Raw genomic sequence first — 18,813 nt, forward strand, 5'->3', positions numbered from 1 at the left:
CAGATATATTAGTCTCTTTTAAGATTAATATTAAGCATTAGCCAAATTCATTCATTTAAAGAACATTGATGACTTTTTAAAAAAAATAAATGTTGAGGTGGAAATCATGTGTATTTGCAGGGTGCTGTGATAACGCCAACAATGGACCACACTATGTCAATGCAGCCAGCAAGCATGATGGGCCCTTTGACCCAACAGATGAATCACCTTTCCTTGGGCACAACAGGAACGGTAAGTTCAGATAATATGCTACATCGTTTTATTAATTTCAGAGTTCTCAAGGTCATTTCCGCTCACTTGAGTTTCCGATACTTCATTCTTTTTATTTTAATAGTTCCATGGCTCCTTTTTTTCTTAGCTTATTAATTTTTAACGGTTACATAGAAGATCTAGTATACTCTTTATATGAATTTTTCCTAATATTTCACTCATAGCACTACAAGCTTTTTTAACTAAAGGAAAAATTTAACCATCTATAACATGACACGGTAGTTCATTCTGTGAGTCTTGCAGTGATTTCTTTGGCGTATGGCATATTTGTTTCTTCCTTATACTGTTACTTTACATACTTTATTGTGTCATCTTTCCTTCCAGATCTGGTTCAAGTTAATTCCAACCTCAGTGTTTTTTCCCCCATTTTTGTTGCTATATCAGACTTTATTCATCTCTCAGGATGCCTGAATATGCTAGTTCATCATTCTTTGCCATCTATTTTATATGTTTCCAGCAATAAACAAACAAATAGAAATATGATCTCAGTGCTTTTCTCACTATTCTTCTTATTTTCCTTGGACACATGAACCTAAGGGAGGCTACTGTGGCTAGTAAGAATATCTGTATGTAAAATTGAAGCCTTGATTGGCCAGTTAGATAGCTCCCTGGCAAGGAATGCCCAGATGCATTTTAGTTGTCTTTAGAGTTTGTTGATGACAGATCCATTTTACTGAGAGAATTAAACATGTATTTAAAAAGTGCAGTAAGGGTATGTTGAAGCAGCTCTCGGGACTTTTGCCCTTTGTCTCTCATTGACATTGGAGAGAATCGTGCAGATGTAAACCCTTTGGATGACTTAGAAAATTTTCCTCTAACAGTCTTCATATAAAACCAGGAAATTCCCAACTAATGATCTATGCTAACATCAAACCGCTGCTAGTGTCCTTTTGGTTGCTATTTTGCAATTGGTTAAGGTGGCATGACCAGATGTATTATATTTGCTATTATTGTATTGTATGAGTCATTTTATATCCTTTTAAGATAGTCTTTATGTAATGATACCTTTGCCTGTAGAATGTGCAATATTAATTGACAGCAATATTCTAGCATTCTGAAGAGAAGGAAGAGTGCTCACATTCTGAAGTTTGAGAAGGTTCTTTAGTTTATTTAGACCAGTGTTCATGAATCCCAGGGCATGAATCCAGCTCTGTTAGAAAAAAGAATGCTACTCTGATTATCGGAACTGAATCACATTTTATGATCAATCTAAAAAGTGAATTAAAAATTTCTGTTGTGCTCATATTTTCAAATTTGTCCTTTAAAAGTTTGCAACAGGGTGCTACAGTCACTGGATATCTTTCAACCAGCTTGTTTTCAACAAACAAGCCAAAAAGTCAAACAATTCTACTTCGTGTTAGCAGCAATCTGTCCCAATTTAATCTAAGAGCTTTCAATATGCAAAGATTTTTTATTAAAAGTCTTTTATACATTTACTTCCTTAGACAAACCATTTAACCAGCATAAAATACGTTTCGGGCAAAACAGCCATCCAGGGTGTGCCCGAGTGAAGAATTGGCTCTAAACCTGGCTACAAACATGAACCAAGCCATTGGTTCACTAAGGCCTGTGTGTTTCCAAAATGCAGGGTTGCAACCCTTTCTGCAGCCAAATCCACATTATGGGGAAAATTCACCCATGGTGCAGAGGGCCAGCAGAAGGCTCTCTGGATTGATTGAGCTCCAATTAAGGGCTGGCCTGATGCTTGCTGGGAAAACAACAATCCTGAAGTGACTAGCATCCCCTATGTACTATGGAAAATATCTTGTCACTGAGTCCAAGTAGTGTAAGGGGCTGCATGTAAACTGATGAGTACAAGAAGCCATAAGCAGTGAACAACAAGAAGTTTTATTGGTCTTAAAAACCCAGGAAAGATACCCCATATTCTTGAGCACCATCCACTAGCACCTTATGTATTAATGATCAACTATTTATTTAGATATCTTATACAGAATACTATAACAAGAGGTATTACATGTGAGGCCATAGTGGTGGTGGGCCAGGAGAGTGACTGTAAATCTCTGTTTACTCAGATCCACTGGTCCCAGTTCCCCTCCCATGGAAAGCACAGAGCTACAGCAAATACTCCAGCTCATAGGCAGGTATAGTTTGGGAAGAAGAGACTACTGAGGGGGGCTCCACAGCAGCCTTACCCTGAGTTGTAGGTGTAGATTTCACCCCTCTCGCCTCCCCCCCCCCCCATGCTCTGTGCTTTATCCACATTGAACCTCAATACTCATTGATAGTGACAAATTTGATGGTAGTTGTGCTGCCTGGATCACCTGCACATATCTGCCTGGAATCAGGAACTGAGCAGAGAATAACCCAGAGGGCACAATTCAGCCTTATTTATATATATTTTTGTACATACCTCTTCACTCAAAAAGAGCAGGAAACATTTGCATAGGTGTGCTGACTGTGCAAGTAAAGGAAATCTAAGCCTAAATAAGGTCACAATTGTGACAAAGTGAGAAAACCCTAAAAATTCTGATTAAGGCTGACAATCCCTCCTCAGCTCCTGCCAGTAGATTAAAAAGGAAGGCCCAAAGGCTTAACCTAAGGATAGAGAGCCGGGTTTAACCCTGAATGTTCCTCTCCTTTCCTAGTTTATTATAACCTTAGCATATATTCTAGCAAGCCTCATTTTCCTTATATAATATTTATCCACAATTAGCTCTTCCCTTCAAATGATACATTACTGAGACAGCATAGGGAGTAGGTCTGCTCTGTATGGAAACACTGAAAGAATAGCATAAGTGTGTATTTAATAATATATGGATGCTGGAATTGTTCCATCATCAGCCTGTCACTCAAAATGTGTCTAACACAGCCATTGATCTGACGTCTGTTTTGCAGTTTAATAAAAGTCATGATTGATAGCTTGAGTGGAAACAATATAAAAACGCTTTAGAAAAATAAAACTGCGCAGCCTGAACACAGCTTTCAGTCCTTACAGCTGGGCTCTTTTTACATTGGCAATGACACTTTCAGCCATCAGCAGCACCCATCTATCATTTGAAAGGAAACGAATATTTGCCATATATGTCCCCTCCATAGCTCATTCCTGAAGGAGGTTTTAGGTCATTACCTTGTTGCTTTTATTTCCAACATGTATTTAAGGTGACGCTTTGGTTCCATGTACATCCCACATCCTGAGGCAGCATCTCTCACCCCTCATATGCAGATGTGCTTTTCTGACCATTTTGTTTTCGGTTTTGAAATTGCTTCAGTATAGCCCTATTTCGTTTTTAACTTTTTGGGGCCATGCCAATGGGAGAGTGAGTGGAAGCCAGCTTTTAGACTGAAAATGCTAGCTCAGCTGTGCTTTTTAATTGTTCTTCACACACTCAGCCGGGCCGTTTTAGCTTTTGCTTGCTTATTTAAAAGAAAATAAGCAAAACTTGCAGCACAAGCTCTTGATTCTTCTTTATAAACTGTACATTTGTTTAATTGTTCTGGATAATGTGACAAAGTTCCTCCTGTATCTTGATGGGTCCTGCGCTTATTGGCGGATTTTCTTGCCTCAGAGATTCACCATGTTGGTTGGGGAACAGCCCAGAGACCTTCCCCTCTGGAAGAACCCACAGTCCAGGTCAATTGGGAGGTTTGGGGGGAACCCAGGCCTGCCCTCTACTCCGGGTTCCAGCCCAGGGCCCTGTGGACTGCAGCTGACTATAGTGCCTCCTGTAACAGCTGCATGACAGCTACAACTCCCTGGGCTACTTCCCCATGGCCTCCTTCAAACACCTTCCTTATTCTCACCACAGGACCTTCCTCCTGGTGTCTGATAACGCTTATGCTCCTCAGACCTCCAGCAGCACACACTGTCAGCTCCTTGCGCCTCTTGCTCCCAGCTCCTCACACTCACACCACAAACTAAAGTGAGCTCCTTTTTAAAGCCCAGGTGCCCTGATTAGCCTGCCTCAATTGATTCTAGCAGCTTCTTCTTAACTGACTCCAAGTGTCCTAATTAGCCTGCCTGCCTTAACTGGTTCTAGCAGGTTCCTGATTACTCTAGTGCAGCCCCTGCTCTGGTCACTCAGGGAACAGAAAACTACTCATCCAGTGACCAGTATATTTGCCCTCTACCAGACTCCTGTACCCCACTGGTCTGGGTCTGTCACAATACTTAGGTATAAAATAATCAGTTGTGTATAAAAATGATGTTAGTTTATCTCAGGGCTCCGTTGATATTGCAAACCATCCTAACTCTGCTTTCATGGTTTACAATGTCACCAGAAATCCCTCAATGGAATAACAGGCGTGTTATTCTGGTACATCATTTCTTATCTCTTACTTTGTTAGCTATTTCTGTTGCCACTAGAGCTTGATGATATCTCTAGAACCTCTCAATGGAACAACAAGCTTGTTACAAGTTTCTTATCTGTTATTTCCTTTGGATACTATAGGGTCACTGATGATTTACAATGTCACCAAAGGCTCTCAATAGAATAACTGGTTTGTTTGGTTTTTTTAATCAATAATTTTCTTTGCACATACTTTGGCCATGAATAGTCTATGATGTCACCAAATTCCAGTAATGTTCAGAGCTTTGTTACGAAATGATCTTGTCTGTTGTTTTAATAGTACATCATGTGGTCCCTGACAATTTATAGGAGCAACATTTCTTTACAATCTTTTGATTTTGATGTTAATCAGGTTTTAATCTTGAAGCTCTTTTATTTTGTTTGACTGTCTGTTTCAGTTTGCTTGGAGAGTACAAGACTGGACCGACAGCAAATGAAGTTAAAATATGGTTCAACCTGGTACTAAGTAGATCACCCTTGTCCATTTTCTCATCTTAGGACCTGGACAAATGAAAATGATTAGCAGCATAGTGCAATTTTGGGAAACAGGTTCTTTCAGAGAGAAATTAATCTGTTTGGAAAGGAAAAGACTAGTCCAGGGGTTCTCAACCTGGGGTTGGGACCCCTCAAGGGGTTGTGACCTTATTACATGGGGGGTCGTGAGCTGTCAGCCTCCACCCCAAACCCTGCTTTGCCTCCAGCATTTATAATGGTGTTAAATATATTTTTTAAAAGTGTTTTTAATTTATAAGGTGAAATCAGAGGCTTGCTGTGTGAAAGGGGTCACCAATACAAAAGTTTGAGAACCACTGGTGTAGATTAATCTCTGTAAGTGTAATGTAAAATAACAAATAGTGCAGTGAAAGCCACTTGGCTGCTCCTATTAGTCTGTCCTATAGTTTGAAATAAACAAGGGGATAGTTAATGAAATTGAAAGTCACCAAATTTAAAATCAAAATAACTTTTTCATGTAGCAGCTAATCAATCTGTAGAATTTGCTGCTTCCGATACTCATAAGACAAATAGGTGAGCAAGGTGTTTAAAAATAGAATTGACATTGATATGAATAACATTCGCAGTCACAACAGCTAAGTAAAAAAACCTAAAAGGATATAGTGTCTTGTGGTTCAGAATATGATCACTAGCTGGGGATAGCAAGGAAAGACATTTTTAAATTAGAGCTGAGTAAATAATTCATTGCATGGTTTTCACCTCCCTTTTCTCTTCAAAAGTGTTGAGCACCTTAAGCTTCCATTGACTGCAAGCTGCTTCTATTCAGATGCCTAAATATGGCTTCAGGAACCAACATTTAGCCACCCAGGTTTGAAAAATTTGGCCATGGGTCACATGAATAATATGTTTCTGTTCCCTTACTGGCTGAGCAGAACACTTAAAATCCAGTTCCTGGTGTGACTGCTGCATTTATGAGCTGAGCATTCACTTTCTAAGAGCATTCTACACTATAGTATGCCTACAACGTGCTTTGTTTCTGCAAACGCTCCTTCCGGGAAATTCAGTAGCTAAACTATTCAGAGAAAAGGAAAATAAAAGGGGCACAAACACAGATGATGTGGATTCAGTTTTTGATTCAATGAAACCTACACAGAACATTCTGGAGGTATTTGGTCAGTACCTCCATCTGCAACATTGCACAGATGAACAGGTAGATCGTTTGGACTCTTTGCCTGCCTCTCATGCATCAGCTAATGGCCATTACTGGAGGCAGGATTAGCCCAATCTAAAGCCTCTTCTCATGGAAGGATGCTGGCCCCTAGATGATTGTGATAAAAAGTTAAATTGACATATGGAGAAATGATAATACAAATGCAAATCAAAACATTGAAGTGGTGGCTAAAATGTAAGAAGTTGACGAACATTTTATTTTCATAACTGCAAATCTGTTGCTATATGATCCAAATGTGTTCAACGGGCTTCAAGTGTCTGTGAACTTGAGTGCTCAGAGGCTAGTTTCTCCTATACGGCTTTGCTGTCACGCTATTTATTGTTACTAGAAGTGCCCACGATAGAAAATATGAGGGGCCATTGAGAATATAATTCAAAGTGTTCTCTTAAAAAACATGCACATCACTTAGCAATAGGCACGTACCTCTTAGAAAAACTCCTTTATATTAAAACACATCGAGTGGATACTGAAATGCATTAGCCATATTGTGTACAGCACATAGTGACTAATCTACATCGTGTCCTGAAAAGGGTCACCGGTTTCCGTACATGATCTTCAGCCAGACCCTCTGAAGTTGTTGTTGTTATATTTATTACAGTAGTGCCTCAAGGCCAACCACGAGTGGGGCCCCATTGTGCTGGGCATAGTACAAACACAGATTATTAGACAGTCCCTGCCCCAAGAATTTACAGTCTAAATAGACAAGACAGACACAGGGTAGGGCAAAGGAATAGAATGTACAAGCAGTGTGTGATCATGTGATGGCCTGCACATGTCATGGATGTTAGTGCCCCAATTTGTTTGTTCGTTTTAAATTTTTGGGTGGGTTTTGGTTAGGAGGGGAATCGGTAAACAGAAAGCCAAAGGACGGTGGTGTGGGAAAGGGGGACAGGGCAATGGGAAAAGAGGGAGGGGAAGAAAAATGGTTGAAAAATAGCTTTGTGTAACCATTCATTTTACACATACACCATCAATGAGCTGAATAAAAAAAGCATTTTTAATGTAGAAAAGCAGCAACTTAAGCGACATAGCAGTCTGCAAATATCTTAAATGTATAAGCACCAAGGAAAGAGAGGAATTATTTAGTGTGGTACACATTGGTATAACTATGAATAATGAGGTAAAACTAAGATAGGGAAAATTTTAGCTTGATTATCTTTCAGAGAATGATAATGTATTAGAGTTTGGAATAATCATCTAAGGGAAATGGTGGAAGCCCATCACCTGGGATATTTAAAGCTAGAAATTGTACTGCAGAGAACTATCAGGCATTGGCAAGGAGATGGGCGAGGGGGTCTTTTTATCTCTAACTTGTGTTCTTTGTTGAAAAGCAATAATGAGACTCCCAATATGAAACTAAGTAATAATATGGATAGTTTCTTTTTTCTATTTTTCATTTAAGCGCTGTAATTTCAAAAGATGATATACCATTTAAAAATGTTTTCTGAGCATAACATACCAAAATCAGACAAGAACTATAAGTCAAAACAGTGTTTTTCTTTCACCAACTGGAGTTTAGACAACCAAAGAGCAGACATGCATTTCAGCCGGCTGTTCACACTGTTAACTCTGAAAAGTCCTTCTGCAGTTGGGGCTAAGTTGTTTCACTATGTGTTAGGTGAGTCAGTATGTTTACAATTCACTTCATGGATGATGTGTACATTTCAGGAAGCAATGCATGTTTGCCCATGCGTGCGTTCTGAACAGAAATATATGAATTGTATCCCCAGTGGCTTTTCGTAGGGAAAGCTTAATTTCCAAGCACAAGACGACTTCATGGAAACACTGGCTTATTGGTGCTGTGACATTCCTGAAGGTGGGACAATGCCACAAGAGGAAAATGCCTACAGGGTGTACTGTGGGCAGAATTGAAAAGGAATGATATTTGCATCATCTCTATTTTTGATGTTTTTAAATCAGTAACAAAAATGACATAGCCTGTACATAGCTTGTCTATCCGGGCATAGTGCCAGGACCACAAACAATATACCATTGAATTCCACTGGTGTTCATTGCAATACGGTGATGACCCTTTTATGTGGCCAAGATACTGGTGGTCAAATGTTTAATTTTTTTCTAAGGGAAAGTGCCAGACTATAATACATGTTTGAGGTACATTTGTATGGCATGCTTCACTGCTGATGTCTTACTCACCTGGAAGTACCATCCTGTCCAGGATCAAGTAATTTAAGATGCAAGGTCAGTTTACATGGATTTTCTGTGGCTGTATCCACTGAATTATCTAGTTAAGGGTGCAGTCTTATCAAATGGAGTTTATGCTGGTATTCTGTGCATGTTGGGATTGCTGCTTGAAATTCTCAAAAAGTCAAAGCTTCGCTTAAGTGGTTTACGGTGCCATAGGGAGTCATTGATGGCAATAACCTCCATGCCCTCAGATGATATTTTATTATTTGTGAATTATATGAGATTCAGTCTGTGTTATGTAGCTATGGAATCCTCACGGTCCTAAAAGACTCAATTTGGAAGTACCGTTATAACCAATTTTTACTATAAAAAAGTTCAGTCGGCGCATTTCATTAAACTGTAGTGTGGGGTTTGAGAGCAGCTGTATCAAATGAATTTTGGAGTTTGCCGAACGGAGTTGTTTTTCTAGCAAGGTAAATAACTTTTGAACATGGCAGTTTTATGTTGTGTGACAATTGAGAGCTGCACCACCCTAGGGTGAGTTCAGGGAACGATTGCACCTCCAAGAGGCATGATCCTTGTCCAAGCTCCCCAGTGTTCAGCAGGAATGGACAAGGTGCACCATTCTTTTGAATATTCCACTGGCCACTGAATGGGGTATGTAAGGAGACGGGTAGGAAGAAGGGTCCTTGACCTTGTCGCCTTACCAGGCACCTGCCCAGTCTTTCTGTCCTGTCTCTTCCAACAAAATGGTAATTTTCTACCATACGGAGCCCAGGGACCTGGTTATCTTCAAGGCCATCTCTCCCCTATTCCATCACCACACCACTGGTATTGGCAAGAATGTCCCAATTGACTGTCCGTAGGACTGACTTGCTGTGGGGTGACATCGCTTTCTTAGAAGAGGGTTGTTGACTCTGGAATTTGCTTTTTTGGCAGGAAAGAAGTGTCACAATTTTAGTCTTTCAGGCATAATTTTCCATCGTAAACATTTTCCAGGAAAATTCATTCAATTTTTCAGCCAGCTATAAAGTTTGGCGGTAATTAGTGTATGGAGCAAGACATAGCTGTTAAACTAACATTTTAATGACAGCAACTTCACCTGTGCTTGGCAAGTTGTGGTAGGTTATGAAGTGATTAATAGAAAATAAATAAATTCTATTCAGAGTATACTGGCCAAACAAACAAGTTTCCTTTGCTTTATTTCTATACTACACATCTGTGCTACTATACCTGGGCAAGGATAATGTCCTTCCTGAGATTCCTTGGCCTTTGTTTAAAACTAAATCTAACGGAGCTGGAGATCAAAAATGTATGATAGGAGACTTTAAAGTAATTAACTTGCAACAGAAGGTGAGGAATAAAATGATGTATTTGAAGGTTTATAAATCCATCTCATTAATTTTCTTGTAAATTTCACAATCAATGTTACATTTTCATGCGTTTCCGAGAAGAAAAATATGAGCTGGTGCCCCATAGCATCTATTCAAGCTTAATTTTAAAACTAGGAATCTTATTATATTACATATTCTATTGGATATTGATACCAAGAGGTAATAATGTATGATTGCAATTATAAGTGTTGTTACTACTGCCTACTTAAGTATATCTCACAAAAGATTGCAATCCTATTCTTCCCAATATGAAGAATATATGTTATAGGCTCCCTCATGCACAACAACTACTTTCAAATAAAAATTGGAAAATTAGAAATAGAATGTTAAAGAGTAAACCAGACAGTGTGTGCTGGTTTGGTGCAGTGGCCTAAAGGATTAAGGAGCCTTTGGACCATAATTATTCCTTGGAGACCTTTGCAGAAGGAGCTATGCCCATTGCAAATTGCAACAACTACACTTAGTTCTAAGCCCCTCTTGTGTAATCAATTCCATTTAGCTAGCTGTGGGATTTTTAGAGAAACTTTTGGTTCAAACAGAACCAGCACACATTGTCTGGGGATACTGTTTAACATTCTATTCCTAGTTTTCTAATTTTTATTTGAAAGTAGTAGCTATGCATGAGGGAGGCTATAACACATGTTCTTCATACTGGGAAGAATGGGACTGCAATCTTTTGTGAGATATACTGAAGTAGGCAGTAGTAACAGCACATATTACAATTTATATTTTCAGAGCTTTGTGGAAACATTAACTAAATAACTCTTGTAACACCACTTAGGTAGTCTCAAGGAAAATGAGCTGCATACTGTGAACTGTTTCATATTTTATGGACAGTAGATTCTACTGAAAACCATCACAGTGGTTTAGTGCAGATCTTGTAACACAGAAAATACATTCAAGGGAAGGGCCAGATTTTCAGCTGATATGAATTGGTGTAGTTCCAATGAAGTCAATGGAGATTACCAATTTACATCAGCTGATGAGCTGTCCCTCATTAAGAAAAGGGTAGAAATTACCTATTCCAGTTAGATTTGACTTGACCTCTTACCTCTTCAGTGTACCAGGAGTTGGAATTTAATCTACTTCCTGTCAAATATTTGTTTTTAACTCATAATATCAAGGGATCCTGACTGCAATTCAAAATTTTTAAAAGAGCTAAATTGTGGTAAATTATTAAAATGTTTTAAAAACCAGCATCAAAATTCATCATGAATCTCATATGTTTTTACATTTTTATTCCCTCGGGTCACTAATCATACTGACAGTGCTGTTCGTTGGTGGCTGTATTTTTTTCTCTTTTTTTGCTCTCTGTTTTTCACTTCACTTTCCTTGCATTCTTTCTCATGATCTTTCACCATAAGCAAAAAGTTCCAGTCCTCAGGCCGGAATGACAGTTAAGCAGCTGCCGTCTCAGTTTGCACAATTATAATTCCTTCAGTGCTGGAAAGGGGTGTTACTGCTGTACAGGTTGGCTGACACACTTCCCCAGAGGCAAAATTCATCACCTCTGAAATCAGCCAGTCACTGAGAGAACTGTGCAGACTCCCTCCTACATCCCCATGACCAGCCAGTCTCCTACCTTTTAAACATTAACCCTATTGATTTCTATTTCAGCAGAAGCTTAGGTATACAACATAACATACACAGGTCATTAGAGGTTCTTCTTTGTAAGGTGAATCTTGTATGTCCTGGGGCCTTAAAGGTATTGATATAAAGTCATTTCTTCAGTAGAAAAGTGGCCACTTTGTCATACTGTTTGTCACGTTCTTGGAGGATTGGCTGTAGTGCAATTATGGCTTTGTCGACTGCAAATATTTTCCCTGCACTTTATCTTGTTTTTGAATGTGTGGTTTTACACAGAAAGAAAACAGAAAAGGGCACATTTTGCAACGACACTACTGTCAGTATAAAATGAAGATGTTTGAGCTTCTCAGTCAGTCGGTGTGCCATATGGCTAAAGCACCAAAGCCAAAGAGTTTATCAAAGAACCGGAAAGTACAACCAAACCCAGGAATAGATCTTGCAAGATCCCTGTGGGAAGAGCAATCCACTAACTAGGCTGTGGTTTTAGAACAGAACAGAATGTTTTGACCCACCCTGATTGCTTGACCATATGTGCTAAAATACAATTGTGTAGTGTTTGTCTTTCTCGCATGAGTGGAGCAGAGATACCTCAAATGCTTACTGATAACTAATGTTAGGCTGTATAGCATCTTTTACATTTAAAACTCAAATGAAAGCTACAGGCAATTGGATATCAATATGATAGCAGTAGGTGGGCTTTTTCAGCTTTCATGCTTATTTTTTCCCAAACTCTCTGTGATGTTCATGTATTGCCATTCATAAGGATTAATAGAGTCTGTGTTTTCAAGGTCACCCCTGATCTAGGTATGGGAGAAGAAATTTCCCAAATTTGAAAATGCAAATTTTTTTTAATATTTATTTTGTTTTTCCCCCCAACCATGGAAGTAGCAGGCTTTTAAACCCCCAAAACAAGTTGATCTCCTGAGAATCACACCTTATCGACTCTCAAATATCTGCAGGAGAGCAGAGGGTTGATGAAGGAAAACCAGTCAAGTTAATACTGAAACAATCTCAATGGACGTATGAGATCCTCCCTCTTACAGGCCTCATCGCTGCAATCATAGGACATAATAGCCTCTAAATCATTAGATTTTTGGCATCACAGATTGTGATGGTCTACCACATCAATGTACATTTAAGGAGACATCGTAGGGATGCTGTTTTTTGACATGCAGCAACTATTTATAGTATTAATTGGAATTAATGTAGTATAAATTACATGTGTACTACTACTACAGTGTATTGTGGATGTGCTTAAAGGATTTTATCCTGTCTTAGAATATGCACTTCTGACTCCTTTGACTTCACTTGTCACTTGGGGCACGTATCCTATGGTAGCTTCAGACTTTAAACGAAAAGTCCTTTAAAAATGAGTGAATATAGGTCTCCAAGCTTCAATTTTTCAACCATTTACAATTTGTAAAAGATCCTACTCATCGGTAAAGGTTAAACATAGATGGAAGAGACCTTATTGGACCATCCAGTCTATCCCCCTGCAAATAGAGGAGAGCTCCTTACGGTACATTTTTTGATTGAATGTCCTTTAAGATTAACAGATCAGTGGTCTACAAAACCCTATTTTACTTCCGTTGAAACCATTTATGAGTGCACAGAACTGCACACACAAAAAAGGCCCATAAAACCACACACAATCTTTTTTCTCACTTAAAAAAAAAAGGTTTACATTTTTAACTTGCCCTTGGGCTGAGATTTAGTCAAGTTTTTAAAGTTCAGAGCAAATTTTTACAACCCTTTTTTGTCCTACTCCCTTCCAAGCAATGGAAACACCGATCAACAGTTTTAGTATTGTAATTCTGGTAGAAGTCACTGTCATACATTGCTTGAATGAGAGTTGACAGTGCTATTAGAAATATGACAATACCTCTGCCCTTGATCAGTGCATGCCATTTGGAAGTTTTCATTTTGGTAATTACATTTTTCCCAGATAGTAGCCGTAGTCATTGATCATACTAATATCATTATAACTGATCCCCCTATAAGTCACCTTTTAAAGACACTTTCTGTCTTTCCCTACCTTATTCCTTTGTAGTCACAGGATAAGATTTCAGTATTTTTTGTCTACCTCTCATCTGATTGATTACCAATGCCACATACTTCCCTTTATATGCCCTAGTAATATACACATCACATTCTTTCCCTCAGGGATCTTAATCAGAACAAGTAATGGCCTTTAGCTTTTCTCATTAGCAAAATGGAAAAGCACCATACCCAATCCATTTGAAATACACCATGGTAATAAGAGCTTATAGAAAAATGGCAGCATGCCAGCAGACACGGGGTCAGTTTACCTTAAAGGATTTTCAGCAAAAAATGTCACCTTTTCTCTCTGGCAAGCAAACATTTTGAGCCATAACTTCCCACATCTGTCTGTCAACCATTTAGCCGGTACCGCTTAAGTGCTGTGTGGAGAGTTCTGTCAGATAGAGAACATTCATAAGGATGAAATATGGGTATTTGTAAGTGTATTAATGTCTTCCCCATTGTTACATTGCTCAGTGGTTTTCTGCATTTCAACTTCCTTCACCCCGGGATTGGGTTTTTTTCTCATTTTTCTCAAAAATTGACAACCTGAATAAAACTGCAACAAGAACAGCCATTGTTACTTACTCTTCTTTCAAGCCTCTACCTCAGAGCTGCTCCTCTTGTGCTTTCTTACTTTTGTTTCGGTTCCTCTCTAAAATTATTTACAACCAATACACTGGACTTTGAATGTGAAGAGAAGACTGATTAATTTTTTAAGACTGTCAATTAATCGCAGTTAACTCACGAGATTAACAAAAAAATTAATCACGATTAAAAAAATTAATCGCGATTAATCGCAATTTTGATCACACTGTTAAAGAATAGAATACCAATTGAAATGTATTAAATATGTTGGATGTTTTTCTACATTTTCAGATATTTTGTATTCTGTTTTGTAATTGAAATCAAAGTGTATATTCTTTTTAATTACAAATATTTGCACCGTAAAAATGATAAACAAAAGAAACAGTATTTTTCAATTCACCTCATAAAAGTACTGTAGTGCAATCTCTTTGTCGTGAAAGTGCAAATTACAAATGTAGATTTTTTTTGTTACATAACTGCACTCAAAAACAAAACAATGTAAAACTTCAAAGCCAACAAGTCCACTCAGACCTACTTCTTGTTCAGCCAATCACTAAGACAAACAAGTTTGTTTACATTTACAGGAGATAACTCTGCCCTCTTCTTATTTACAATGTCACCAGAAAGTGATGACAGGCATTTTCATGGCACTTTTGTAGCCGGCATTGCAAGGTATTTACGTGCCAGATATGCTAAACATTCATATGCCCATTCATGAATGCCCAACATTCATGCTTCGGCCACCATTCCAGAGTACACGCTGAAGACACTCATGAAAAAAATAATGCGTTAATTAAAATTGTGACTGAGCTCCTTGAGGGAGAAATGTATGTTCCCTGCTCTTTTATACCTGCATTCTGCCATATATTTCATGTTATAGCAGTCTCGGATGATGACCCAGCATGTTGTTCATTTTAAGAACACTTTCACTGCAAATTTGACAAAATGCAAAGAAGGTACCAATGTGAGATTTCTAAAGATAACTACAGCACTCAACCCAAGGTTTAAGAATCTGAAGTGCCTTCCAAAATCTGAGAGGGACGAGGTATGTAGCATGCTTTCAGAAGTCTTAAAAGAGCAACACTCCGATGCGGAAACTACAGAACCTGAACCACCAAAAAAGAAAATCAACTTTCTGCTGGTGACATCTGAACAAGTGTTGGTCCGCACTGCTTTGGATTGTTATCAAGCAGAACCTGTCATCAACATGGACACATGTCCCTTGGAATGAGTTGAAGCATGGAGGGACATATGAATCTTTAGTGCATTTGGCACATAAATGTCTTGCCATGCTGGCTACAACAGTGCCATGAGAACACCTGTTTTCACTTTCAGGTGACATTGTAAACAAGAAACAGACAGTTTTATCTCCTGCAAATGTAAAGAAACTTGTATGTCTGAGCGATTGGCTGAACAAGAAGTTGGCCTGTGGACTTGCAGGCTCTAAAATGTTATATTGTTTTATTTTTGAATGCAGTTTTTTTGGTACATAATTCTACATTTGTAAGTTCAAATTTCATGATAAAGATATTACACTACAGTACTTGTATTAGATGAATTGAAAAATACTATTTTTTTTTGTTTTTTTCAGTGCAAATACTTGTAATCAAAAATAAATATAAAGTGAGCATTGTACACTTTGCATTCTGTATTGTAATTGAAATAAATACATTTGAAAATGTTGAAAACATCCACAAATATTTAATTAAATGGTATTCTATTATGGTTTGAGTGCAATTAATCACGATTAATTGTGTTAATCGCTTGACAGCCCTAATTTTTTTTCCTACTGAATTGAATTACTTTTCACTCAGCACTGACTTTGTTAGGTATTGCTTTACCTTAAAATGCATACCATTGATATTTGTGTTACCCAGAATAGCACAGGGAGTTTAGGCATGAATCGGTACAGCTTGGTGATTGTATATCATTTGAATGTATATGTGCAGGATCTGTCTCCCTTGGAGCTCTACACACAAAGAACAGCCTTGGAATGCTGCTGTTCAGCCAACACCAAAGCACATCTGTTTCACCGGGCCTTTCAAGCATTGTTAATATAATTCCTGGGGAAATAAGTACTGCACACACCCATAAAGCGCTATTAAATAAGGCATTATGGAGAAAGGTTGTTTGTTTGTTTTTTTTAAATGTTCTTGTTCTCTAGGCCTTAACTACCTACCAATATGAAGAGGTATTCAGCACTAAAGTCAGCATGAAAGATCACTCCTCTCACATTTCATCAGCACTAGCTGCTTATCACATTTTCCCAGCAGAATGAGACATCTTACCACAATGCACAGAACGCACGAGCTGCTTGCCTGATTAGCATGTAATACACAGGACATGTCGTGCTCAAAATGGGATGGACACAGTAGAGGAACCCTTGTAAAATTGCAGTATAAATCTGAGCAGGGGAATAGAGCACAATGATAATACGGTAAAGAAGAAAGGAATATGGCACAAGAGGGATAATCCAACCCCTTGCAATAATAATTGTCTGTTTGCTTATTCTCTTTCTTTCAGCATTTTCTTTGATTTTTTTCAGTCTCTTGCATCTTCTTTTTTTCTCTTAGTGCAAGGGAAAGTGTAAGAACTAATTAATTTCTGAGGTGTCCAGTGTTTTGTTTCTGCTGCTAAAACATGCAGGGGCTCAATCCTGTAACCCTCTGTTCACTTTGAGCACTGAATACCTGTCTATATAGTATAGCAGATCAGTGTTGACTTATGAACTGACAGTGCAGTTAAATCCACTTAATCAGCACCCTGAAAAACTGTATTTCCACTTCATTGTAAGATTGCCATGGAATAGATTCAGTGTGACACATTTCAGTAACCCCTTGTGATGGGATGGACTAGGTCCAGAGGCCCCCTGTGGGAGGCTCGGGGTCCTGCCACACCCTATCCCAGAGAGGAGGCAGAAAAGAAGTCCTCCAAACGGCCTACTGTGGCTGCAGGGAGCAGCCAGTCAGGGCCCCGGAGGGACACACAAAAAGCCGCAGAGCCAGAGAAAGTCAGTTGCTGCCTTGAGCTGGAGGAGAGAGCACTGTGTTCCTGGCTGACTGAAAGCAGCAGGACCACAGACAGATCAGTCTGTTGGCAGGGACTGGGGGAGCAAAGAAGGTGCTCCTAGCTGGCTGCTGGGACTGAACCCAGAGAGGGCTTCAGGAAGACAGTGTCTCCAGGGAGGAAGCCCTGTGGGTATGGCCCATACTAGGGCTGGGACAAGTTAAAGACTGTATATACCAGAAGGGATTTGTTCTGTTTCACGTAGAGACAGTGACTTGGCTGAGTCACTGAAAACCTGCCTGAGAAACCACCAACAGGGGTCACCATAAACTGAAGGACTGCAGACACACCCGACCAGAAGGGGGCACTTGTGAGTGGCGGGTCCCATGCCGTTACACCCCTTCACAATGGATAAATAGCACACTTAGGGCCAAATCCTGAGGTTTTCTTAATCAGTCCTTACCAGGGCCGGCTCCAGTTTTTTTGCCTCCCCAAGTGGCGAAGCGGGAAAAAAAAAAAGATCAAGCCGACAGCGGCACTTTGGCGGCAGCTCAATTGCGCTGCTTCATTCTTCGGCGGCAATTCGACGGCGGGTCCTTCACTCCTTCTCTTCCTCTTTGGTGGCAGCTCAAAGAGGAAGAGAGGGACTGAGGGACCCGCCGCCGAAGACCCGGACGTGCCGCCCCTTTCTATGGGCCGCCCCAAGCACCTGCCTCCTTTGCTGATGCCTGGAGCCAACCCTGGTCCTTACTCTGGCAGAACACCCACTGATTTTGATCTTCATTTTCCCTCGGTAGGTACTGAGTATGGACTGCAAGATTTTGAAGTACATAGGGGAAAAAAACTCACAAAAATGCCGTCCCCCGCCCTTACACACACAGAGACTTAACTAATGATCATGTAAATTTATGAAGGATGTTAACTGAACTGATTTCTATTCCCACAGAAAATAACATTTTGTAGTGTAATATGCTAAAACTATAATTCTTTACATTTAATGGCAGTTTCATTTTCCATTGAAGGTAATGTTACCTTCACTCTGTGATCATATATTAATGTAACTGATGGATCTGACTAAAACATTATACATACAAGGTTCCTTTATAAGGCTCTTTTTAATGAGATAATCCAGCAAAAAGCCTTAAAACTGCCTTTTTTTATAGAAAGCTTTCATTACGACTTACAGAAATATTTGGATTCTAGGAATCTTGTAGGGACAAAGGACTGAGCAATACTGTATTTCAACTACGGTATGGGCTTCACGGGGGTACTCTTAGTAGTATGTGCCAGTGGCTCACTACATCATATCTCTCATCTGTGTATCATTTCCACACAGGTGATCGTAAAATTCTTTCTGCTTCAATGAAATTATAAATACTAATACTTATATGATCTTTACTATGTTTCTGCCTATTCTCTGTGCATCTAGTTATCAGCTTTTAATTACATTGCTACATCTGTATCAGGTTTAGGTCCTAGAGCTGTCCATACTCAAGGATGTTGTTAAAACAGAAATGGAAAAGTGTGTGATACAGTAGTCGTTATGTAACAACTCTGAATGTTTCTTTCATGTTGTCTTAACGATAAATTAATCCAAACTGCTTGGAAACTCACTTATTGGGGGTAGAGTAGTTTACATCTTTTAAGACTAGATTCTTGGAGATAGCCTCCGTGAGACACATTCATCAACTATTAGCGTTGAGAAGTCACTGTGCTGCTTGTCCAAAAAGATCAGTAACATGCTACAGAAATAATCAGGCAATTCAAACCTGCCATGTCAGAAAACCCAGGT

At 39.1% G+C, this 18,813-nt stretch overlaps 1 protein-coding gene across 18 annotated transcripts in view; it reads left to right on the forward strand.

Moving 5' to 3' along the window:
• RBMS3 (RNA binding motif single stranded interacting protein 3) overlaps positions 1-18,813 on the forward strand; it is a 917,250-nt gene that overhangs the window by 877,950 nt on the left and 20,487 nt on the right. For 17 of the 18 annotated variants that reach the window (XM_042840448.2, XM_065583518.1, XM_042840438.2 and 14 more), the window contains one exon: positions 121-231. The exons of the other annotated variant lie outside the window; for it this stretch is intronic. In XM_042840448.2, coding sequence (XP_042696382.2) covers positions 121-231 — 111 coding nt within the window. The remainder of the gene's footprint in view (positions 1-120; positions 232-18,813) is intronic. 18 annotated transcript variants of the gene reach the window in all.

Source organism: Chrysemys picta, chromosome 2 (assembly GCF_011386835.1).
Source record: "Chrysemys picta bellii isolate R12L10 chromosome 2, ASM1138683v2, whole genome shotgun sequence".
Classification (NCBI taxonomy): domain Eukaryota; kingdom Metazoa; phylum Chordata; order Testudines; family Emydidae; genus Chrysemys; species Chrysemys picta.